General features: G+C 39.1%; 2 protein-coding genes across 4 annotated transcripts in view; both read left to right on the top strand.

The window, feature by feature from the left end:
- Positions 1-2128: 2128 nt before the first annotated feature.
- gabra6a (gamma-aminobutyric acid type A receptor subunit alpha6a) lies at positions 2129-21795 on the top strand. 2 transcript variants are annotated; one of them, XR_013818236.1, is made up of 11 exons: positions 2129-2271; positions 2381-2487; positions 2602-2669; positions 2898-3118; positions 3273-3355; positions 4434-4577; positions 5136-5288; positions 10324-10571; positions 14234-14463; positions 19364-19434; positions 20073-20558. XR_013818236.1 is itself a non-coding variant. In XM_079839836.1 (10 exons), exons 1-10 carry the CDS (start codon positions 2237-2239, stop codon positions 19374-19376), a joined length of 1302 nt encoding a protein of 433 aa, XP_079695962.1. In that variant the 5' UTR covers positions 2130-2236; the 3' UTR covers positions 19377-21795. The 2 variants fall into 2 exon arrangements, 1 of the variants encoding a protein (XP_079695962.1); XM_079839836.1 differs by having other exon boundaries at positions 2130-2271; positions 19364-21795.
- An 848-nt stretch (positions 21796-22643) lies between these two features.
- Positions 22644-25935, top strand: part of gabrb2a (gamma-aminobutyric acid type A receptor subunit beta2a) — a 93217-nt gene continuing 89925 nt past the window's right edge. Inside the window, exons 1-3 of one of the 2 annotated variants that reach the window (XM_079839831.1) lie at positions 22644-22893; positions 22986-23077; positions 23695-23762. In XM_079839831.1, the coding sequence (XP_079695957.1) occupies positions 22820-22893; positions 22986-23077; positions 23695-23762 (234 nt within the window). In that variant the 5' untranslated portion in view covers positions 22644-22819. Of the gene's footprint in view, positions 22894-22985; positions 23078-23694; positions 23763-25935 lie in introns of those variants that run through there. The other variant, XM_079839832.1, reaches the window with a different exon arrangement.

Here is a 25935-nt window from a genome sequence, read left to right on the forward strand (position 1 = left end):
ACAGAGCGGATCATATGCGTGAGTCACGGTATGTTTTTAAGCGATATGGAGGAAATTAGGAGGAGAAACTGTTAGAGATTAGGAGGAAACTACGGCTTTACCGAGCTCACTGGCTCTGGCCGAGATGTGATATAAACAAAACGCTATTAAAAAAAGGGGAGCAGCTGTTTGCTATGTCCTGCCCCAGCTTCCTGATTCAGTGGAAATAGAGTTTTGCAGGTCTATTCGCTTCAGTCGAATAGATCTGAGATCTTACGTTGGAATGCCCGCTTATTAAGAGGGGTATCCCCGCCCATTTCGGCGGGCTCTGGCGGGCTGTCACGCTCATAGGTTCGTACAGCTACGCTGCTCAGACATTGGTTTGTGCAACTCCGCTGCACGACCATTGGCTCATGCAGTTTCACTGCGTGATTCTATAAGGCTTCAGTAAATCTGAGAAAAAGGAGTTTTCCCAATGCGTCTATCTCAGGGAACCGAGTACGTTTCCTTAGTTCCGTGCCCAGAATTGTCAGTGTTTAAAGTGGTTGTATTCTTTGTGTATTTGTTAAAGCTACACTGTGTGATATTTTCCCCCATCTAGTGGTGAACTTGTATATGACCATTCAGTGAATTTTAGTTTCTGTTCCTCTCAATTCCGATTTCGTTTTAACTCCTACGGTGGCCGATTTAGTCCAAGATTAACATGGCTTCCAGTTCGACCTCGTCCACATTCGACACGGTGCCATCAAGTGTTAACACGCGAAAGGTGAAGCTTGAATTTACGGGTATGTCCCTCTTTGGCTAATGTACTTTCAAGATGGAGGGGCAACATGGCGACCCGCATTCGAACCCCTTACCCGTATGTATTTTCAATGGCATATTATAAACTTACGAGAATACTTTATTACTTGAAAGAAGTAAATATACATTAATGAGCACATATATTTTTGAAAGAACTAAGTGTTTTTAGCTAAGAATAAACTAAAAAAGTTACACAGTGTAGCTTTAAAGACAGTTTCTGTTCCCTATTTCTTTTATCGTGCGCTTCCTTACAGCCACCGATCGTGACAATAAACGTGCTGTGTATGTAATTGTTTAATGACTGAAAGTTCTTTAGGTGATATTTTCCATGTGGTTTCTAGCATGCATTTATGGAGACATAATGAAAATAGATACTCGTAGGTATCACTTTGTAGACCAAAACGCGGAAGCGAGTTAGCATTTTAGTCAATGGGGTTTTGGTTAAATGGCTGATATAAGATCTGTGGTGAACACAAGCTCAAGACACTTTCACATTTTGTTCTACGACATAAAATACATCAGTATTATCCCACACGTGATTTTTTGAAGCTGTTTCGTGTCTTGAAAAAGGCTGTTGCTAACAAGTGGCTAAATGGCACTACAGGCTGTCGGGGAGATTAAACGTCATCAACGAGCAGGTAAACTCAGTCCGCTTTTACAGTCTCATTATGCTTTTAATTGAGCTCTTATAAACTAGTCCAACTCAAACGTTCTGGGAAAATATTTTTAGATAAAGTTGTAGGAAGCTTAGTGGTAGTGACGTTGAAGTCAAGCGACCATGGTGTAGTTTGCTTATAGCGTACCTTTAGCTTTTTACTTCTGGCGACTGCGTTTAGACTTCAAAATTAATGAAAGTTGTGTTCATCTGTGATAATTATCTTGATGGACAAAACGTGTAAGTGTCATAAACGTTTGTTGATCACAGAGCTTGTTTTTTGCGATAATCCAAAAGCCAATGGGAAAATCCTATTGGGTTTTTATCGAGGGAACCAGTGATGCGAACTGCCGGTTTGCCTACAAAGTGACGTCATACCTGCACCACTCTATTACGTCAACTCGAATAATGAATAATCCTGCCCATTTCAAGGCACTTCAGTGGGCCTTTAAATAAATTGGCTATGTATTTGAATTGAAATGTATTGTTTTACATGCATTTATAATACTTTATATTGCTCTGGTAAATACATTTATTTAAACCGTGCTTAGTGAAAGTTTGGTGAAGCTAAAAAACCAGCAAGAAGTTTGCTAGTTGAACTACTCTTTAACATGTTGCTAAAAAAGCAAGTGGATTTTCCTGATCCCTTAATTTGATTATCCTCAAAGCTTTTTACTTCACATCCAGCCCTCCATTTACTGCCAGTCATACAGTGCTTCAGTTCATCTGTAGTGCATTATACAGTACATTATGACTTTTAAACATTGACAGGTGAATTATTTATTTATTTTTGCCACTGAAATGACTTTACTTTTGGCCTTGTTATGTCTCACAAGGTAAGTTAATCGACAAAGCAAGGTATACTTACTTCATTCGAGTTTACTTTAATTCCTAATTTAAAGTCACTGAAAGGACTAATCAAGATGGTGATTTATTTCCACTTAGTGTTGCAAATGTAATAGGAAAGCAAAAGATAAATTCAGAAAATATAACGCGGATTCTAGACCGACTTCTTGAGGGCTATGACAATCGACTGCGGCCAGGATCTGGAGGTAAGCATAGTGTCATTTTAAGAATTTCTATACTATTGCATTTGCTACATTATGTATTATTACAACATTATGACGCGTCACATTTTTGCATGTATGTGTAACATATCTTTGCAGTCTCTATAACTGAGGTCAAAACAGACATATTTGTGACAAGTTTTGGACCAGTATCTGATGTTAATATGGTAAGAAAATACAGCCTAAACATTATTTTATTGTTTTATTTATGTAAAAATATAATAGATAATAAGCTGAACTTGTTAGTCTCTCACGGTGCAAATGTCTGTTCCTAATAATATCAGTATGTCAAGCCTCTCCCGCAACATGCTTAGAGGACTCAAATTATGAATTCACATTGGTTGTAACCATAAAAAGGAACATGATTCACAGAAAGAAATTGTTCTCTCTCTCAGGAGTACACCATGGATATGTTTTTCCGCCAAATGTGGGTTGATGAGAGATTAGCCTTTCAGGGACCCATTGAAATATTGCCTTTGAACAACCGCATGGTGGATAAGATCTGGACACCCGACACGTTTTTTCGCAATGCGAGGAAATCACTCGCACACAACACGACGACTCCTAACAAGCTGTTCCGGATCATGCAAAATGGAACAGTCTTTTACACCATGAGGTAAAACAATTAGATGAGCCAGGATCTGAAACCCTTGAAAAATTGGCTATAGTTTCCGCTTGAACAATATAAACCTTAATGATGTTCCTTTGTTGCGCATTTAAGATCTTATATAATTTGTGTCACCTAAATACCTGTTTTCTCAATATCTTAGGCTAACTGTAAGTGCAGAATGTCCAATGGTGTTGATGGACTTTCCTATGGATGGGCACACATGTCCTCTCCTGTTTGGAAGCTGTAAGATCTATCTTTCTATCTGTCTGTACTTCCATCCATCCATTAATCAATTTATTCATCCATCCCTCCATCCAAAGCCATCCATCCATCCAAACAAACAAACATCCATCCATCCATAGCCATACATCCATCTATATATTCATCCATCCACAGCCATCCATCCAAACAAACATCAATCCAGTCATCATTCCAACCATCCATCCTTTCATCTATACACAGCCATCCATACAACCATCCGCAGCCATCCATCCATAGTCATCCATCCATCCATCTATATATTCATCCATCCATCCCCAGCCATCCATCCTCCATCCATCCAAACATCCATCCTTTCATCTATACACAGCAATCCATCCAACCATCCGCAGCCATTTATTCATCCATCCATCCATCCTTTCATCTATACACAGCCATTCATCCATATATTCATCCAACCATCCACAGCCATCCATCCAACATTCATCCAGAAGCCATTCATCCATCCACAGCCATTCATCCAACCAACCATCCAACATCCATCCATCTATTCGCCTCCATCCATCCATCCACAGCCACCCATCCACATCCATCCATCCACAGCCATCCATCCAACCAACCATCTGCAGCCACCCATCCATCCATAGCCATCCATCCATCCACCATTATTCAACTGCTTTCTCTTATACCTTTGATGTTGATGGACTTTCCTATGGATGGGCAAACGTGTCCTCTCCTGTTTGGAAGCTGTAAGATCTACCTTTCTATCTGTCTGTACTTCCATCCATCCATCCATCCATTAATCCATATATTCATCCATCCATCCCTCCATTCAACCATCCCCAGCCATCCATCCATCCATCTATATATTCATCCATCCATCCAACCATCCGCAGCCATTTATTCATACATCCATCCAACCATCCACAGCCACCCATCCAACATCCATCCATAGCCATTCCTCCAACCAACCATCCAACATCCATCCGCCTCCATCCATCCACAGCCATTAATCCAACCATCTGCAGCCATCCATCCATCCATAGCCATCCATCCATCCATCCATCCACCATTATTCAACTGCTTTCTCTTATACCGTCAGATGCTTACACTAATCGTGAAATTGTCTACACATGGAGGAAGGGTCTTCAGGCATCTGTAGATTTTCCTCCAGAATCATCAAGCTTACTTCAGTATGATCTTGTGGGCCAGACCTTGTTCAGTGAAACATATAAATTCAGCACAGGTATGTTTTTAGTTACTGCTCGGTTTTCTCAGAATATTACAGATGTAGCACGTCAAATGTCTTGTACTATTACTACGGTGAATGACTTATCTAATTGTGTGTGTTAAGAGCTACATGTCAGGCTGATCCGGGGCAGCTTTCCCTCTGAGAGGCAATCTAAGATGCTTAACTGATCAGGCCTAATTCATGATGTCAGTCTTTAAAAATAGCTGCCTGTTCCAGGCTGTGATCATGTACCGGGGATGACCAGGGGCTCAGTAATGAGAAATTTATAGGGAGGTAAAAGGCAGGGACCACCTGCTGGTATACCCATCATATCTGTGGAAATGGTTCAGGCACCTAAAAAAAGGATTGTGCCCCATAGCTTACTTTGCTTTGCTTTTTCTTGTAATTAAGAGCACAAATTAAGAGTCAAGAGTCCAAATTCCCTCTAAACATTTTGGAAACCAGTTCAGCCAAATGGCCCTGATCAGAGCATCATATGGATGTGTACAGGCTGCTGAATTTGCATAATTTGTCTTCTTCAATGTCCGCCTCTAATCTCTTGGCAACGTCTAGGTCTGTATTCCGTCCAGGTTGTCCATTTCTATCTTCAGAGAAAGCTTGGCTACCATCTTATCCAAACGTACATCCCTTTGATTATGGTGGTTGTGCTGTCACAAGTCGCATTCTGGATCAACAAGGAGTCTGTTCCGGCTCGCACAGTGGCTGGTACGAGTGTGTCTTTTTTTCAACCGTCATATTTCTTTGAGTATTAAAATTATATTGAATATCTACACTGAACATTTCACTGAAGATCAAGTCTCTTATGCTCAGCAAGGCTGCATTTATTTGATCAAATCAAATACAGTAAAAACAATAATATTGTGAAACGGCATTGCAATAAAAAATGCCTGTTGTCTATTGTAATGTATTTTAAAATGTATTCCTGTGATCAAAGTTGAATTTTCAGCATCATTACTCCAGTCTTCAGAGTCACATGATCCTTCAGAAATCATTCTAAAATGAGGATTTGCTGCTCAAGAAACATTTCTTATTATTAGCATTGTTGAAAACAGTTAATATTTTTGTGGAAATCATGATTTCAAAATTTGGAAGTTCAAAATAGCAGTATTTATTTGAAATATATATATATATATATATATATATATATATATATATATATATATATATATATATATATATATATATATATATATATATATATATATATATATATATATATATATAAATATATATATATATATATAAATATATATATATATATATATCGTAACATTATAATGTTTTACTGTCACCTTTGTCCAATTTAATGCATCCTTGCTGAATAAAAGTATTCAATTCTTAAATAAATTACTAACCCAAACTTTTGTCTCCAAAATGTCATGTTTAGTGTTTCAATATGGAATGCAAGGTGCAGTTTTAACATTGTGAATGCACCTGTTGTAAAATAGAAAATTTAACAACAAACATATTTTGTTTCGTATCAATTGTAAAAATGTTCTATTAGCTGCTACCCATCCATCCATCCCAGTAAAGAGCACCAGTCACCACATACCATCCTTATTCTATTGAATAACATATTACTCTTACTGTAGCTGCAATACACATGATAGTATGAATACTTTGCTAAGTATGCAGGTTTTCTGCATGCATGCAATAACAGAATGATGAATTACAAAATGCGCTGTATAACAGAGTACACTGCAAAACAGTGCAATGTGCTTGACTTGACCTTTCATTTTCAGAATGATGAATGTACTGGAAGTAATTTCAGCCTCAGTTTTTTATATCTGTTTCTTGACTCATTATTTAGTCGTATACTGCCAAACGTTGCATTTTTACACAAAAAGCGAATTTTGGAAAAACAGTTTTTATTTCCAGAGTAATGTAACATGTAATGTGTTAAGTATATCACCACAGATATAGTACTTACATGAAAATAATATACTATCATTTATTGTGGAATGTTTTTATTTTTTATATTTTCAGTTATTTAAATTTTAGTGTAAGAATGTTATGTGCGTTTGTAATTTTCATTACTTTTTTAATATTTTCATTTTAATTCATATTTATTTCATTTTTTCATGTAATTTCAACTTATTTAATTTAGTTGCCACAGCAACTTTTTTAATTGTAAAGTTTTGTATCTAATAAAAACTATTTTGATAGTTTTAGTTAACAATAACACTGATACTGTGCAGTATTTACTAAGTACACTAGTATTGTGTGTGTGTGTGTGTGTGTGTGTGTGTATATATGTATATATATATATATATATATATATATATATATATATATATATATATATATATACACACACATGCATGAATATCTATATCTGCAATACACTTCAGAAGAAGACAAAGGCGTTAGTTTAATTGACATAAAAAATTAGCATAATGTAATATTGAGTTAATACATATAAAAAAGCAAACCAACACATTCTCACCTGTGAAAAGTTATCCTATTTCATCGGGAATATAAATCTTGACAGTTTTTTACAACCAGAGGCTTTCCAATGTTGTGGCATCGTGGAAAACTCATATCTGCAAAAGACATCAGCAGATTATTTTTGCTAAACTAACTAATGTTGTCAAAAGTACTGACTTTGGTACTACGCTTTGAGCTCTGTTGAGCAGAATCATAAACACCACTGATTGGCCATTGTTCTCACACGCTCATCAGATATGTCTGTGATTGGCTACAATGATCAACGTACGGGTGCATTTGAAAGCACACACGGAGGTGTTTGAAAGTGTTTTGAAAGCACAAGCTGGGGTCCGTTCTTTGTACCTCGCTAACTCAGTTAGCTGGATTTGATTGTTGACGATTTGGCATGATCTTGGATTGTTTGGTTCTTCGAAGCTCATCCTGGACTTGCTGTCATAGTAACTGGTCCGTAAGCTTAAACTTGCTCGGGAGCAGGTTTATTTCATGTAAACAGGATTAGATTGCATCTTGAGGTGATACTTAAAATCTGTCCCAGCCACTGCTACTTTATTACAAGAGTTCATTACTGAACCAGGGGCAATAATAATATTTTTAAATAATAATAATAATAATATAAAAATGTTATATTGTATATGTACACTCACCTAAAGGATTATTAGGAACACCTGTTCAATTTCTCATTAATGCAATTATCTAATCAACCAATCACATGGCAGTTGCTTCAATGCATTTAGGGGTGTGGTCCTGGTCAAAACAATCTCCTGAACTCCAAACTGAATGTCAGAATGGGGAAAAAAAGGTGATTTAAGCAATTTTGAGCGTGGCATGGTTGTTGGTGCCAGACGGGCCGGTCTGAGTATTTCACAATCTGCTCAGTTACTGGGATTTTCACGCACAACCATTTCTAGGGTTAACAAAGAATGGTGTGAAAAGGGAAAAATATCCAGTATGCGGCAGTCCTGTAGGCGAAAATGCCTTGTTGATGCTAGAGGAGAATGGGCTGACTGATTCAAGCTGATAGAAAAGCAACTTTGACTGAAATAACCACTCGTTACAACCGAGGTATGCAGCAAAGCATTTGTGAGGCCACAACACGCACAACCTTGAGGTGGATGGGCTACAACAGCAGAAGACCCCACCAGGTACCACTCATCTCCACTACAAATAGGAAAAAGAGGCTACAATTTGCACAAGCTCACCAAAATTGGACAGTTGAAGACTGGAAAAATGTTGCCTGGTCTGATGAGTCTCGATTTCTGTTGAGACATTCAGATGGTAGAGTCAGAATTTGGCGTAAACAGAATGAGAACATGGATCCATCATGCCTTGTTACCACTGTGCAGGCTGTTGGTGGTGGTGTAATGGTGTGGGGGATGTTTTCTTGGCACACTTTAGGCCCCTTAGTGCCAATTGGGCATCGTTTAAATGCCACGGCCTACCTGAGCATTGTTTCTGACCATGTCCATCCCTTTATGACCACCATGTATCCATCCTCTGATGGCTACTTCCAGCAGGATAATGCACCATGTCACAAAGCTCGAATCATTTTAAACTGGTTTCTTGAACATGACAATGAGTTCACTGTCCTAAAATGGCCCCCACAGTCACCAGATCTCAACCCAATAGAGCATCTTTGGGATGTGGTGGAACGGGAGCTTCGTGCCCTGGATGTGCATCCCACAAATCTCCATCAACTGCAAGATGCTATCCTATCAATATGGGCCAACATCTCTAAAGAATGCTTTCACCACCTTGTTGAATCAATCTTGTAGAATTAAGGCAGTTCTGAAGGCGAAAGGGGGTCAAACACAGTATTAGTATGGTGTTCCTAATAATCCTTTAGGTGAGTGTATATTAGAATGTATAATACTATAGACGCAGCCACTTGATTGAGCGATTTATTTGTGATGGAATAATTACTTTATATAATTTTATTTTATTTTTATTGGTTAAAACACATGTTGTACAGTTAATCTGAGCCGTGCATTAATTTGAGTGATCGAGGATATTATGGGAGTGGCTTGATGCAGCGCAAGAGAGGATAATTTGATCTTGAACCTTAAGAAACTTTAATACTGTCACGTTACAAATCTGCTTCAAATTTAATTAAAAATTAAATTACAACACTGAAATAAAAATGTAAAGGGTTTACAAATACTGTATAAAATCGTGAATATAAATAATTGGTAATCATGTTAAAAAAAAAAACATTTATCATTTATCTATTATAACTTTTTGGTTTGGTCGTTTGGCTTTTTCCTTATAAAAGTCCAGAAATTTGTGGGGGGTTTTTTGTGCAATTTGTCAAGTTTTTTGCCAGGTGAGTTTTTAATTATATGATGTCATTACATTGCTGTCTTGACGCCAGCCAATCGCTGCATTGCTGATCGTGGTTTCGAGTATCGATGCATCTGCCCTCTTCAGGGAACACAAGAACGTGCAGTGATCTTAGATCATTTAATCCAGATATTTTAATCCAATCGGCAAATTCGTTTGAAGAACCAAATTAGCCAGAGATCAGTTATCAGGATTAGAAGATCTGGGATCTGTCAAATCATCTTAGATGTATTAAGCGAGGTACGAAGAACGGACCTCAGGCGTCTGATCAGCGGACCGACATGCTTTTAAATGCTCCTGTGTGTATTCAGTGCTCGGTGAAGAGCGTCATTGATGTATATTTACAACATGTTTTTGAAGCGCTGATCATTGTAGCCAATCAAAGACATATTTGATGAGCGCGTGAACACAGCGGCCAATCAGAGGTGTTTATGATTCCGCTCAACAGAGCTCACATTTTTTACATTTCAGTACTGAAGTCGGTACTTTTGACAACACTAAAACTAACACATTACAGCAAGATGAAGTCATCAGCTAACACGACATTAAAAAAGTTACCATAGTTAACGTAAAAACGTTAAAAAGCACCACAGTAAAGACCTGTAATATTGAGTTAATGCATATGAAAACACAAACCAACACATTCTCACCTGTGAAAGGTTATCACATTTCATTGGGAATTTAAATCTTGGCGGTTTCACAACCAAAATCTACGCAATGTTGATTCTTACTGAGTGACGACACGCTGATCGTTCCAAGATGGCGGGCTCGCCGAGCGGTTGAATGTACCATCTACGTATACATATCAATGCCCTCTCCCATGAAGTCGAGGGCATAGACATGTATACCAATGCCCTATGCTTTTCTTTCATGTTTCTAGCTTTATTTCTCGTATTTGCTTGTAAATCTGTACTTGCGAGCATAGCTTGTTCACATGGTCCTTTCTGACCTCCAGGAATCACCACTGTGCTCACCATGACTACTCTAAGCATCAGTGCCCGCTCCTCACTGCCCAAAGTCTCCTACGCCACTGCCATGGACTGGTTCATAGCCGTCTGCTTTGCCTTCGTGGCTTCGGCCCTCGTTGAGTTTGCTGCGGTCAACTACTTTGCCACGCTCGAGGCCAACAGGGAAAAACGCAGGCTCTCCAAAGGCTCCATTCTGGAGTCTATAGCCCCGGGCAGCGATGATGAGCCAGAGACGGTAACTATCTCCTGTGAGCCTCACTTAGACAGAGCGTAATTACTTTGTACTCTGGTCGGAAAGAACAGCTGACGGAGCTCCTGGTTATGCGATATGCACAACACAAGCGCTGCTCTTCACAAACCAGTGAGCTGTGTCACTGTTATTGTGATGCTAAATGAGTATCGGTGCGGCTGCATACATGCGCCTCCCACTGGGATGGTTAAATACCTCTAAAGACATATTGAGCACGCATAACTAACCATAGCTCATGGCTTAACCTTTAATGTGTCCACTGCTGTGTTAAGAAGCGACTTTGCTCAGGTGTTCAGAGTCATTTAGCTGCTCTGTACAGCTCTCGCAGCCATGTGTGAGTCGTAGTTCTTATCTGTTGTGCTGAGTTAGATATGGTAATTCAACAGGCGTGGAGCATCTCACGGGACTGCTCTCGCACGGGGAGCTCATGGTTGGTGTTTTAAAAATAGCCCCCCGTATTAAAACTGCGAGCCATGACTCTTATAATCTCTCACCTGTGCTGTGGATCCGTTTGCTCCAGTTCTCTCTCTGGATTAGACTGGTTGAGGAAAGAAGTAAAGGAAGGGTTGGCGATTTTCTTCATAAAAACTTTTTATTATTCTGGTCTCTTCTCTTCTCACATCATGATAGTCAATAATAGAAGTGGTCTAAATATTAAAACCTTTACATTAGGGATGAAACGGTATGGAAATTTAACATCACGATTATAGTGACCCAAATTATCACGGTTATCAATATTATCACGGTTTTGTTCAAATGAGATGAAAGTGTTCAAAAAGAACAGATGCACACACTTAAAACATTTAAACAAGTTTTAGATTTGAAATCAACAAACAACAAATAAATCAAGCAGCTCTATGCACTTTTTAAGATTTCCTTATAATGGCCGTCGTCAATAGCAACGCATAACGCATAAATAATAATAATTTGTCGTAAATATAATCTCTAATAGTATCTCTGTAAATATATTCAAGCAATATTCTCATCAGTGTTCAGCAATGATGCATTTTAATCTAGCATATTTTTGTGTAAGAGCCCAAACAGTATCCTAGTGAAATAATGCATATCCACATTTCCATATGATTTGACAGTTTATTTTATTAAAATTCAAAAGGTGTGTATCATACCTGACACCTAGATGAAAACTTTACAGTCAGTTTTATGACTGTCATTCCCTTCAAATGCTATTGAAGTTTGAAACGCGTATAACATTACCAATGTTGTATGTAACTTTAGAGACGGTCCCTAAATTCGCCAGCGTTATGCCAGTCATATCAGATGCACTGTGGTTCTGCTGTTTGTTTGAAACTATTTTCGCTGCTGAAATAGAACAAAAACAGTCAATCACTGTATGATGAATGAATCTCCTGCATACATCGCACTTTTATCTCCGCTTTGAGAGATTTCAGCGAGTGAGAGCGGCGCGCGCTCTGAACATATATGTTATAACTCTGGCTAATCTGAACGCCTCTGATTATGAGACGACGTCGCTTTCATAAACTCAATAGAAACACCTGTAAATGTTTATAATGCGCAACGCGATTATAACAGATGGCTTTTGAGAAGACAAGTTCAACAGCCAGAGTGGCAATAGTGTGCAGCCGAAATAACGTTACACCCGCAAATGGCGGTTGTTGATGTCAAGCCCTGATTATCCCTTAATGTCACCCTAGTCTTGACTGAACTTGTCCGTTCGCTTCACGTTTTTGTTTCCCAGACGTAGTTTTGGTATTGAGGTCAAAGTCCACTTGCCTTGCGTTCGTAGTTTTGAAGTGTTCCCCCTATTACAGCGACTTTCTTCTGGCATGTTCTGCAGACAGGGTGACCATCTTTGATTAGGTTTCCCTCAGGACTTGTAAAAGCCAAAATATGACCACACCTCAGATTTGGTCCTTTTAGAAGTCTGAAAAATCTTCCGGCGCTGTCACTGCCTTCAGCCATTTCTTCTCATTCAGAAAACAGCGGTGCTGCGCCGGACTGTCGCTGACTGGACAAGACTTACTGCTAGTTTTCACAATCATGATAATCACACGCGGTTTTAATGATAATTAAATTTTATACGATATTACTAACCGTCACAAAATTTTATCGTGGTTTATCGTGAAACCGGTAATCGTTTCATCCCTACTTATATCGACTGTGGAAGTCTCAGGACCAAACAATAGCTGCGTTTACATAGACCCTTATAATCCGATCGCAACCAGACGAGTAGCACAACCGGAACAAAAAAGGCTACGTAACCAATCAAAATGAATTGGCCAGATCTGATTATAATTTCATTCGAATAGTAAGTTGTGGTTTATTCCTTTTGTAATCCGATCGAGATGGCATTTAAACACTTGATCGGATTGAAAACCGAAACTGGAGATTACTGCGCATGTGCAATGATGTAGAAATAGCGTAATGACATATGATGCGCGGAACGAGCTGTTCTTCCTGTTGAATAAAGTGTCATATAAATGAGTGTCCCGTCATTCTAAAATTATCTTTCCACTCAGCGTCTGTGAAGTGGAGCAGGACAACGTCCCACCAGTCCTTGTTTCGGACTCTTATCCTCAGACGCCATGTTTTGGCATGGGAAGGGACGTTTTTACTGCTTGATAAATACAAGCAGCACAGCATAACGGTTCATGTGCTTATTGTTGCCTAATAAGGACCCGAAATCGAAAAAATATTAAGTCACGCCATGTTGTGGCATTTTACCTGAAGCTGTTCACACCCTCAGACTCGGCTGCGTTTTTATAGCCATGTTTCCATCCACCTATTTTAAAAAAAAACGTTGGATGGAAACGCCAAGATGTGCATAAATTATAAAAATGCGCATAAAAAACGTATGCGCTCAATTGAGTAGGATAAATTCTTTATCCGATAAGATAAAAAAAGGTACAAAGATGTCCTTTTGAGGGTACTGCCCCAGTGACAAGCTTTTGTACCCCTAAAGGTAAACTTTTTACACATTTTTCTGAGAGTGTATGACGTTTTTGCAGACTCTGCTCTGGGTGTGCACGTTCATGTGTTTTGGAGGGGCTTTGGAGACGCTCTGAAAGGAGGGTGGGATCTGATACATTCAAAGCTAGCTTGCTATTGCTAGCCCCTCCGAAATTGCCTACCCCACCTTTTAAGTGCCAGCATGAAGGGTGTAGTTTAACATCTAACTTTAAAAATAAGAGTACAAAAAAATATATTAGCAGTTGACTGATATTTTGGCTTGGCAATTAATAAGCTAATATTTGGCTATTAAGATGATTTGGCACATCAGCAAAACTTAGAAGAATTGTTAAGTTAAGTAAGTTCACACTTACAAATAATCAGATCAGTAAAGTAGTATGTGCATTTGGCGTGCTGTCCGAGGAGAGGGCTCCGAGCTCTGTATTTTGGCCTGAACCCAGAGTATTCCCCCGGGATCTATTTTTGTAATAAAGGTTTATTTTCTCATCCAATTTCTTTGAGGAGGCATTCCCTTGGCCTCCCTTTCCTCCTCAGGAAATGCCCCTGTTTATATAAACAAATTGATTACTGTTTTTGACATCTGCCCATCACACTTTACCCTAAATGCTGGTCCAGACGGTTATATTTCTCTTATATCAGGTAAGCTTAATTTGTGTCATTCACAGTTTCCTGACCTATTCTTTTTTCTTTCGTCGTAGCCTCAGTCTGATGGCTACAGTCGTAGAAGACGGGCAGACTCTGAGTTTGAAGCGCCCAGGACTCGCATTCCCATCTTCCTTCAGGGCTCAGCTGTCCCACCCAACATGATGTTGGCAGGCACCAGTATCATAGACACATATGCCCGCATCCTTTTTCCTCTGGCCTTTGGGATCTTCAACCTCTTCTACTGGTACATCTACCTCAGCAAGGACACCATGGAAAAGCCCAGGTCTGTACTCAGACCACTATAGTTTTTAGCATTTTCTGTTCATTTATATGTTCTTTCTCTCAGTTATAAAGGACGAAATCACTAATCAATTGGTTCGCTTAGGCCCCGATCACACAGAACGCGTTTTTCAGGTTCGAAAACGAGAGGCGTTTTTCAATTTAGAAAATAGTAGTGCGCTGCGTTTTTTTTATGTTGCTAATGCTGCGTTCACACCAAACGCAAATAGAGTGTCAGAAGCTAGTGATTTCAATGATAAGTCAATGGAAAGGCGCGTTGACGCGTGTCTGGAGGATAGACGCGCTTTTCGCGAAAGCGAAAGCGAAATAGATGCGCGGTCAAGGCGCTCCAGGAGAAATATGTCATAAAACACCACTTTGCCTCTTTTCATTTTCATTAAAATATTTAAGCATTAATAGCCACACAAATGTGGTCCAGGCAACTCCTACATTATCTTCACTGCATGTATATTTAAATATCCTTAAAAAAATAAAGTTATGAAACTTCTCTTTGCCCTCAGTCAAAACGATTTGGCAGACAACAAATGATAGATTCATGACACCAAAAATCGCGTGTTAGATCCACACAAGACGAACCACTACAGGACATCAGAGCCAGCGGCAAACGTCAGAAGGACTAGCCGAGGTAAGGCTGCTCTCGCCGGGGTTAATGAGAGCTGAGTGCCTGGTGATCGCCTGGATCTCACATATTTTTTTTTTAAATAGGCGCTCTCTTTATAGATTTGAGCTTTAAACAACTACATTCTCACCTGAAAAAGTCTTAAAACCTCATTTTGTGACACAATAGTAGTATTTTTAAATTATGCAGGGTGTCTCATCACGTCACTTTACCACGTGACAGCAGCAAGCAGGCTCCTGATTGGTTAACGCAGCGCGAATTGATGCCAAAGTTAAATTTTTTCAACTCGCTTTAAATTTTGCTCCAAACACATGAATGCACAAAAAGCACCATTTGCGCAAGATGCTCAATTTGTGAAACGCGTCTATCGCGCCGCAGGACCTCCAGATGCGCGTCAACTTTTCATTGACTTAACATTGAAATCACTCGCTTCTGACGCTCTATTCGCGTTTGGTGTGAACGCAGCATTAGAAACCCCCCAATCAGCTGTCCTGTCAGTCTCATCAAGGTAACAGTCACCACAACGGAAGGCCCGCCTCTCCATTCATTCGATTGAACAATAGAAAAAAAACACGATAACGTCGGACACTTTTCCGCTCAGAGTTGATTTTTTTTCAACTTCAGGCGTTCAGAGCGCTCCTTCTAAAATGCGAGGCGCAGCAGGCGGTTATAACGCGAGGCTCCCGGGGTGCATAAGCAGTGCGCATAATGCTCTCTGCCAACAGAAATCTATTAAGAAAAGGCACCTCTCGCTGCAAAAATGCGTTCTGTGTGATCAGCAATGAGAATGTCGGAATTACCATGATTACGATATTTCTAAAAAGCGTTCACTTCCTTTGTAGAACTTACTAATTTGTATTACAACTTGTAAACAACATTTTCGGAGAGCTTCGACTTTGCTAAAAACGTCATAGAAACACTTTGCAGAAACACTCAAAAATGACAATGGCAGTAGTTGTCTTGTATTATTTTTGTTTACTAATTCATATAATTTACTGTTAATGTCTTAATGAAAGACAGAATATCATAGCAGAAGTGAAGCAAACTAAAGATAAAAACGAAAATAAAAACGAAAAATAAAAATCAGTGTTACTCACATACAGGGAGTGCAGAATTATTAGGCACGTTGATTTTCTGTGGTACTAGAGGATGTGGTGCTGGTCCTTCAAGAGTCACTCTCAACCTATCTGTCCATAAAGCCTATAAAAAAACCTTCTTCATGTATTTTACAACACTTCAGCTTATGATTCTTATCTAGTGGGGGTCATTTTTTAGGATTCTTTACCTAACTGAAGTCTCTGAGATCCTGACACCTTGCACTTCTGGAGACTACAGGTAGGTTGCAGCTTTGGAAAATGGTGGCGCTGGAGACTAAAGGGTTCCTGATGGTTTCACCCTTAATTCTTAATTCTTTTGCGGTTAATAGGTGTCTTTTCTTCACCACCTGTTTTTGTCTGACCCTGCTGACCCAACGAGCATTTCACTGTCCAATGGTCATGCCTTAACTGCAATGTCTAGTATTGCATTAGTATTGCATCCTTCTCATGGGCATTTAATACTTTTTGACTTTTCAGTCTGAGTTAAATCTCTTTTTTGGCTCAATTTATCTGTAAAAGAAAACATGCCTAATAATTCTGCACACCTGAATATAAGGTGATTTTCATTTCCAGCCTTCATGAACAATTATATATCACTTATACATTATTAAATACTAAATCAATAGTAGTTATTAGGATTACTGTGGTTTGGAATTGGTCAAATGTGCCTGGAAAAAAAATATGATCAGAAAATCAACGTGCCTAATAATTCTGCACTCCCTGTATGGAGCAGAAACAATGCAAGATTGGCGTTCGAAACTTCAGGCCTTCCCGCTTCGGTCTCTCCAGCGCTTGGAAACTTTTTTTCTAATATTAATGCGGGTCCTAAAGTTCTTGCCTGATTGCCTTTCCTGACCCTTATATTTCCAAAATATTCCTCTGAACTTTTCTCTTTTGTAATGTCTCTCAGTCAGCCATCTCTCTTTCTACAGTCTTTCTTCAAATCTCCCTCTTGCTAACTCTCTCTCCACCCTCATCATGAGTGGACACGCCCCCTACTGCTGATTGGCTACAAGTTTGCTGCATGTGATCGGTCTGATCCACTTTCAACAGCTTTTCTCAAAAATTGTACTGCACCTTTAAAGTCACCATGATAATTTTTTTAATGGAATATTGCTTTGTTTATTATAAATAATTTATTGGTGCACTTCATTATTATACTTGTTTTTTAAATTCATGTCCCCTCGTAATCTTTAATCAAAAACAGTAAATTCCATTTTTATTTGTAACAGGACAATAATCCATATATTCCAGCAGCTGTCAATCACGAGATTGCAGCAATTAGCACATTTCAATGATCGAAAGTTCCAATCAGTTCCTGTTGGACAAAATCAAGTCCCGCCCTTCATTTTTTCTCGTTTGACAAACTATTTCACGTGGATATGTCACAATAGGGAAAAAATAAAGGCAATTTCTGCTTTATGCCGACTTTAATAAACTAAATAATATTGTATTAAAGGGCTAGTTCACCCAAAAAATTATAATTCTGTCATTAATTACTGACCCTCGTTTCCAAGTCTTTCGTTCATCTTCGAACACAAATGAAGATCTTTCTGTCATTGTCATTTTCTATCACTTTCAAGCCCCAGAAAGGTAGTAAAGACATTAAAAATATTTGTATGAAGCAAAAAATAAAATAAAACACAATTTACCATTTTCTTTACAAAATATGCGTTGTAGTGCTCTTTTGAACGTGCCGTGGTGCTCTCGTGAACACACTTATTTTGTAAATAAAGTGTTAAATATTTTTTTTCCGCAACCAAAGCACTCATGCCGCTTCATAAAATTGAGGTTAAACCACTGGAGTCACATGGATTACTTTAATTATGTCTTTACTACCTTTCTGGGGCTTGAAAGTGGTAGTTACAAAAGCTGTCAATGGAGGAATAGTACGCTCTCAGATTTCATTAAAAAAATCTTAATTTGTTTTCTGAAGCTGAACGAAAGTCTTATGGGTTTGGAACGGCATGAGGGTGAGTAATTAATGACAGAATTTTCATTTTTTGTTGAACTGTCCCTTTAAGTACTGCATATTAAAAATGCATTTGCAATACGACAGTTACTTGTTGTATTGTAGTTTAGTCTATTGATAACTCAAATGACATTTTGTAATTCAAAGCCTAACTTCATGAACAGTTCCGGATAGAATATCCGGGTTGTCATCTAGTAATTATGGTAATTACAGCATGATGTGAACGCAGCATAAATTAATAGCAGATGTTTTTCAGGAGAAAAAGGACATCTCTTTTTTTTCTCTGAAAATTGTAGGACAAACACATGAGACAAAATTTAGAATGTAATAAAGTCTTATTATCTTAAAAGCAATAACATTTTGGCTATATGCCATAATGCTAAATGTTTAGGCCTCTTATAGGGACAAGGAGTTGTATTGCAGATTCTTTGGCATTTATTTTTCCTGAATTGGAAATTGTGTGGTTTTCATATTTATTTCTGCTCTAGCTTATCTTCTCATCCCAGCTACACAGAATGCTGTAGATGTCTTTTTCATGAAACTATGATGGCACACAGTTTTCCACTGGATCTTTTATCGAGGCTGTAAATACATGAATAATTTCTGAACCTAAAACAGCCGCGGGACTTGATCAGGTGAAAACAGGAGAGATGATGTTCCTTCGGGGTGACTCTGTTCCTGCGGTCGTTGAGGTTAGAGCCCCATCCAAGATTTATCACTTAGGGCCTACTCTTTAAAAAAATCTCCTCCGAATGCTTGAATCATCTGATTTGTTCAAAGGGATCATGAAGCAAACGTCACATTTAATCCCAAATTTCCCTAAATGCCGAAGGCATGAGATTTACCGAATCAAGAAAATCAACACATCCTCTCAAAATAGTCACTTATCAAACTCAAAAACTAAAAGTTTCATTATTTGTTTCCAGAGGGGAGCTAAAGGCAGTCATTTGAGGCCTTTGCAGTGTACTGCTTCAAATATAAGATGCAATAATGTATGACTTAAAATGGCATCGAGTCATCGCTCTGCGCATTACCACACTGATTTCACACGGGAAAAAATGATTTTCATCAAACATTAATCATTGACGTCAGAATACAGGCGATGAAAGCGCATGCCAGGCTGCGAACTCTTGTATGCCACGTTTTCATCTCCGCTGATCCTGTATTTGTCTTTTGTTGTGTTTTATCTCCACAGGGAGATCGAGTGAGTTTCTCCTGAGGAGCACAAGACATATTCAGCAGCAAGATTGTGCACTCGGCTATAGGGTGGGCTAGCCTTTGGACCTCTCTTTCTCTGTCTCTCACTTTCGTCATCTAGCAACTTCATCCCTGATAGAGCACGAGCCTGTCTGACACTATTTGACAAGCATTTGATCCTGTTCCCTTCGAATTATATCACGTATATATACTTTCCACTCCACTCGCCTTTATATTCACAGCTGAGGGCCACGCCGTTATATTAACCCTGGTGCGCTGCAAGCCCTCCTCTGGTTCTGCTCTAGTTCTTCTCTAGTTCTGCTCTTCTGCATGTGTGTGTAGCACACTAAGGAGTTGATGACATAATCTGCAGCACTAACTGGTGATGCAACATTGAACCAATGCTTTCAGTGGCCTGCCCTCTACAGAGACGCGGCTCACATTGCACTAGATCAAAAGCAAGGGTTTATACTGACAGCTTCAAAGATTTCGCCCTGAAAATAAAGGAGAAAAAGTGTATCCATAGAACTGAACTTTTACCAACACCATCCACACGCATACCTTTCCAGAAGCGTATGGCGCTTCTCTCGACGCGGTGGCGCTGTAATAGAGGGATAAAGTCAATCTCAGCGTGGGGGTGGATGTTTAATATGCATTCTCGGCTCGCGGTTTATTTGATGTTCTCTGATGTTTCTCTGTGCATCTAGTTCTCGGGCTCTATCTGTTGGGAGAACATGCACATGCCCAGGAATGGATGATGATGCCTGCTGCTGATGTACTCATGAATTCAGACAACTCGTAATATAATTATGCTTAACGTCATAAATGGCTTTTAAACCCCATTTGGAGGAGACAATGTGGCACTGAAGAATAAACATGCAGGTGCTAATGTAAATCTTAAGTACATTCATTTACTGGATTATACTTATGTGTATATGCATTAGCGCTTTGCCTAATGTAATTAGGATATGCTTTCTTCATACATGTTTATTTGTCTGATGGTCAACTCATGCAATCTACATCAAAAGAAAATCAAGTTTAAGGACGATTATTTGCAATTCCATGCTGTGCCTCTAATGGCACAGAAATCACACATTTCATCTTTGAAGACCTCATTTGGTTTTTAGTTCATGTCTATAACACTGTAAAATATGATTTTTCGAAGTTGTAAATAAAACAGTATGTTTTAAAGGAAATATTACTTCACACTTTCTCTTTAGAATATCATGTTTTTCAATATTACTTGACATTTCTCTGTTTGAAATTAATTACAAAAATTTACCAGCAATTTCACAGCAAAAAAATTCCAATCCCAATTTTTTTTTTTGTGTAGCTTTGAGGTCATCTATATATTAGTCAAAGTAGTGAACTCCTGAAACTTGACAAATGTAAAAATGGACCAAAAATATTGATGATCCATCCTGGACTCATTGGCGTTTCCAACTTTTTGTCCAATCAAATGCTCTCTAGAATGAGACAGGCCCTCCCCCTAATACCACCTGCTTCTAACTAGCAATAGCAAGTGGCGTTTCACAATTGTGACTTAAACTAAAGACTATTGACCTATTTCAATTGGAAATACACAGCGAAGAAACCTTTACTCGTCAAGCAGTTTCAATTTTAAAGGGGTATTGAACTGAGAAATCAAATTTTCCTTGAGACTTTGACATATAAAGCTCTATTCACACGGGATTAGTAGTATCTGTGGACCTTGTGTGATTTAGAAATTACCCCTCCACATCTGAATTTCGAGTGGCGCATTTGCGCGAATAGGGCTAAAGAGGTCATCATACTATAAGAATATCCTGTAAGTTTCAGGACTGAAAACTTCCTTGTTAGTCCAAAAACAGCTTTTATTGTAACCAAGCCCAGAGAACGACTCGTTGTGGAATGTGCCAATCTATGACAGACAAGTGAAAGACCGCCTCTGCAGAAGAAGATCAACCCCTACTTCATCATTGCAACTTTGGCCTCGCCCACTGGTGTGTTAGTGAGATGACGAGGAGAGAAGAACGATACAGGATTACTGGACAAAATAACATTACCTTCCAAAGGATCCTAATGCTAGGAATGTGCTTATTTATTTTCAACAATGTGAATGTCTCAGTTGGGCATTATTTATTCATATTTGGTAAATTTAACTCTGGATTTGTTGGTAAACAATTTCTGCGCAGGCTTTGCAAACAGACTTTTTACAATATAAACTCGACAGTAATGCCACAACATGTAAGTAACTGTGTTAATTCTAATGCCCGATCTGTGACCAGTGATTTCTGATATGATTCATGTACAGTCAGATGTTCTTTGTTTATGTGTCAGTAAATCAAACCAGTGACCAAACGGTCAACTTAACATTTTTTGTCTCGATGAAATGAAATCTGATGAAAATAATCTGTTATTTAAACTGTGATTAAATTATATATAGAAAGTGATCAAAGAACGCTCCCTTTACAATCGCTGGAGCTGTCAATCAAACAGCTCGAGTTTATCAGTGACTGAGTTCTGGACTCTCGCCAAAACTCCGGTAATAATCAACGAATCTCTTCTTTACATTGTGTTTGCACTGTTAGTTAGGATGAACGCATTAGTTAGTGTGCAGAAATCGAGTTACAATAATCACTGCATTGACGCACTCAACATGTCTGTGATCGGCTATGCTCATCACCGCAACCTTTAATGCCATATCTTAACATACCGGTAATGCTATAATCAACACTTTTCACGATTAGTTAACCTTGAGAGCTGTAATAGTAAAAGGCACTAAAAGTTTTCTTGAGAGTTCCACATGTAATACTATCTATTTTATATGCAAAGACGTCAGCCAATCACAGCAGTGGGCGTTTACGCTGAAGTCTCACAGCAGGCACGCCCCTTCAAACAGCGTTCAAATCAGAGGGATCAAATCAGGGTAGGAAAAATGCCTTTTATTTCTAAATTATGACAATTTTTGATGTAAAAATCATACACTAACATTATAAGTGCACCACAGACAACATTATAAAACAAATAATGCAGTTCCTTTAAACTGTAATTTATTGAATATGCCGTTTCTCTCGCAGTAAATACGTTTCGAAGTAACTCTTAACGGCTCTTTATTCTGAGGCATTCAAAGCAAATGTACATGACTATGCACGATACCTGAAGTTACGACCGAAACCCCTTCATGTAACTATCAGGACGCTGCACTAACCTGTCAAGTTCCAGATTCACACACGACTAAAAATGCTGCATGAAGATCACCTGATGTCTTCTTTTCTTGACTTGGTTTATTCAGTCGTCCCTTTAATTTTTCCCCCGCAATGGAAACAGCTCATCCAGCATCATCAGGAGCTGCTCTTTGATCTGGAGCTGGCGTGTGCGCATGCGCAGCTCATTGCCTTCGCTGCACTGGCTTCAGTAAGTTGGATGTGCGCTGTCTTCATCATCACATCCAAACCCCATCAAAACTGTTGCAATGGAGAGTATCGGAAAAACCCCACACATCTTCTTATTATGTCCGCTGATCGTGGCCGTGGCATGCGCGCAGAGGTATGGTTGCATTTTGTGCCTTTTTCGAAAAGAAAATGTTGTGGTTTTTGGATGTAAGAGGAATTTACGAACATCTCGTGATATTATTGCAGTATCAGAGACCCGAGCAATATGCCAGTGGTCAAAGACACCGTGGACAGACTCATGAAAGGATACGACATTCGGCTGAGGCCAGATTTCGGAGGTAATGCATGAGTACAATTCGTATAATTGTTGCATTTGGTTTGTCACGCGCACTAACATGCCCAATTACTCATGCAAACCTTGTTCATTCATCTCAAGTCTCTGATCAGGCGTGCATGTCAATGCATGGGGGGGGAAAAAATGAACGCATGCTTATTTACCGATGTTTTGCCATTGTATCTTTTCCTAAAGAGGGACGCTAACTTGGGGATCAATTCAATTTGCAGTGCAACTTTTGTTGCATCATGACGACAAATGAAACGGCATGCTTTAAAATCTCCTTTGATGCACGCGCATACATACGAGTCCATCAGAGAAGATGCTCAAGCTGTTATTGATAGATGGACACGTCTTAACTGTTCATTTGTCAGTCATGCAGTTGCATTTGTGCGTTCACCTCCAGTGGTTGTTACAAATCAACAATTTCATGCGCATTGCCACGTGAATATGGGGTGTTGGTGTTTCACATAGCCTGTGTTATGCCATAATACAAATATTTAGTGTAATTAGGCACAGCACATCCCTGGGAAAAGGGACAAGTGTGGGTCTATAGCTACAAGATGCATGCGATTTCAACCAACCAGTTCCTTTTTAACCATTTTCCTTTCTCTCCATCAGGCGCTCCGGTGGCGGTAGGGATGAATATAGACATAGCCAGCATAGACATGGTATCCGAAGTAAACATGGTATGTTGCATGTAACAGTTTTCCATTGGTGTTATGTGTTAAAAAGCAATCTGTGCACACTAACTTGAGGCGCACCAGCTGATGGTGCTCACACATGACGATTAGATGTGAAACTGCAGAAGTTCATTGGCATGCTGCGGTATCTGCTCTGCATTTCGGTGTTACATTTGAATTCAAAACACACGCGCACTGGCGCACTCGCACGCGCACCCGCACGCGCTCCGCATGTCTCACACTGTGTTTTTGAGCCCAGCAGTTTTGATATGCCACCGAGAAACAGGCACGTTCGTGGAAGCACCTTCACACTCCATGACTTGTGTTTTTTCGCAAATCTAGTTCAAGGTGAGCGTTGCCCTCTCAAGGAGAAAGACGGCACGTGCCACGTATGCTCACAGAATCGCGCGTTTCTTTCTCAATAGAGAGGGATTTTGCGAGGTGTGCGTCTATGAATAGCCTCTGTCGGTGTTTTTGTAGGGACATCTTCCTTTTTTAAAATGGTCTGATATTAAATTGTGATGTAAAGCAACATACTGTTGATGGGGACAGCTGAAAAGTTTATCTCGTGCAATGGCACCCTCTGTCGGAGGCAGCGGGTAGCGCAGCGGTAATTGCAGGGGAATATGTATGGCTGTGAAATTAAAGATTTATGGCTCGTACTCATTGCAGCTTTATCATTTCAGTGGGGGTGATGGAGTTTGTTTTCAATTCATTTCCCAGTCGCTCCTTTTAACTCGATGAAGGTGAAATGGCCTGTGCCAGGAGGTCTACATTTTCTTCACGAATCGCTGTGGAAAAACAAAAGCATGCCTCGCTTGCAAATTGAGTTCACGCATATATTTATAGATTGTGTGCACACACAAAACGTCAAATCTATCATTATATTTCATTAAACTTTAATAGAAGCATTTTGTGCGAAGAATCATGTGTATATTACTTACCTGTTCTCCTGGATGTGAGGTTTGATGAACCATGCACAGGGCTTAAAAAAAAAAAAAAAAGGATTCGATATGCCAGCATTTGTCCATCAAGGTCAGGATATCCCATGTACGTAGAATACCGTATCAGGGAATTTGGAAAAGTAATTGAAATGAATAACATCCTAAAATATAATGGACATTTCTGTAACTGAATATAAATTGTTGTAGTTATCAGCAGCTTTAAAATATATATTCAACTAGAATTTGCTCTTTGTGAGTGAAAATTGTTTTTAAAAATTAGTAAACCTTTTCCCATTATTGTTTTTGTTACGAGAATACATAAAATGAAATAAATTAAACACGTCAAATGTCTAAACATCCCCCTTAAAATGGGATTCTGCCCTTTTCCACCTCTGAGGTCTTGACTTTTGACTGTTAAAATCATATAAAATCTGTTGAATTGGTATTCATGTCTTGACCTTCAACCATGTCAACGACGTTATTTTAATACAGAATGACGAAATAAATAATTTACTCACATTTATGAGTCGTTTAAGAACTGCTATAACGTGCAAACCCATTCTGGCATCATTTTATATATATATATATATTTAATTGATTTATTTTTGCATGAATTTGAAGCTCTAAATCCGCAAACCTCATTTTGAATGAATTCCAAAAATATAACGGATCTTGTAAATTCGATGTCGACCTTGTTAGCCTGACGATCATTCACTAATCTCGAATGACCGTTGATATTCACGGATCAAAAGGCTCGGTGAACCTCGCAAGGTGTCACAGCCATAATGCAGTTTTAAGACGGGCCTCTGGACGTAGATGCTTCATACTGTGTAGTGATGTGCCTACAAATTACCTTTATAGATCTGTCAAGTTTGTTGCTTGTCACGGGCGAGCTCTGGAATCCCTAAGAGTTGGAAAGAAAAGATGAAAATCTTTGTTTTGTGCAGCTCCAGCAAAATTGGATTTTCACCGAGCTTGCAGCCGACAGGATCCTCACCTATCCTAAGGGTTGACAGGGTTGATCTCTGAGATTTGCAGCCATTAGAATGGGATATTTCCATTCAAAGCCAGCACCCCATGCATCACGCCTCATTCGCTCTTATGCTCGCCTCGTACCAGTTTACTGTCTCATTAGTCCAGCGTGATGCCTGCGTTTTAGACAGATGTATGATCTCTCAATTAGGAGAGGCACGGATGCCCCAGGTGTCTTTGTTAGGCGTAACTGCTTCAAGCGT

Source organism: Gobio gobio (assembly GCF_949357685.1).
Source record: "Gobio gobio genome assembly, chromosome: 16".
NCBI classification, from domain to species: Eukaryota; Metazoa; Chordata; class Actinopteri; order Cypriniformes; family Gobionidae; genus Gobio; species Gobio gobio.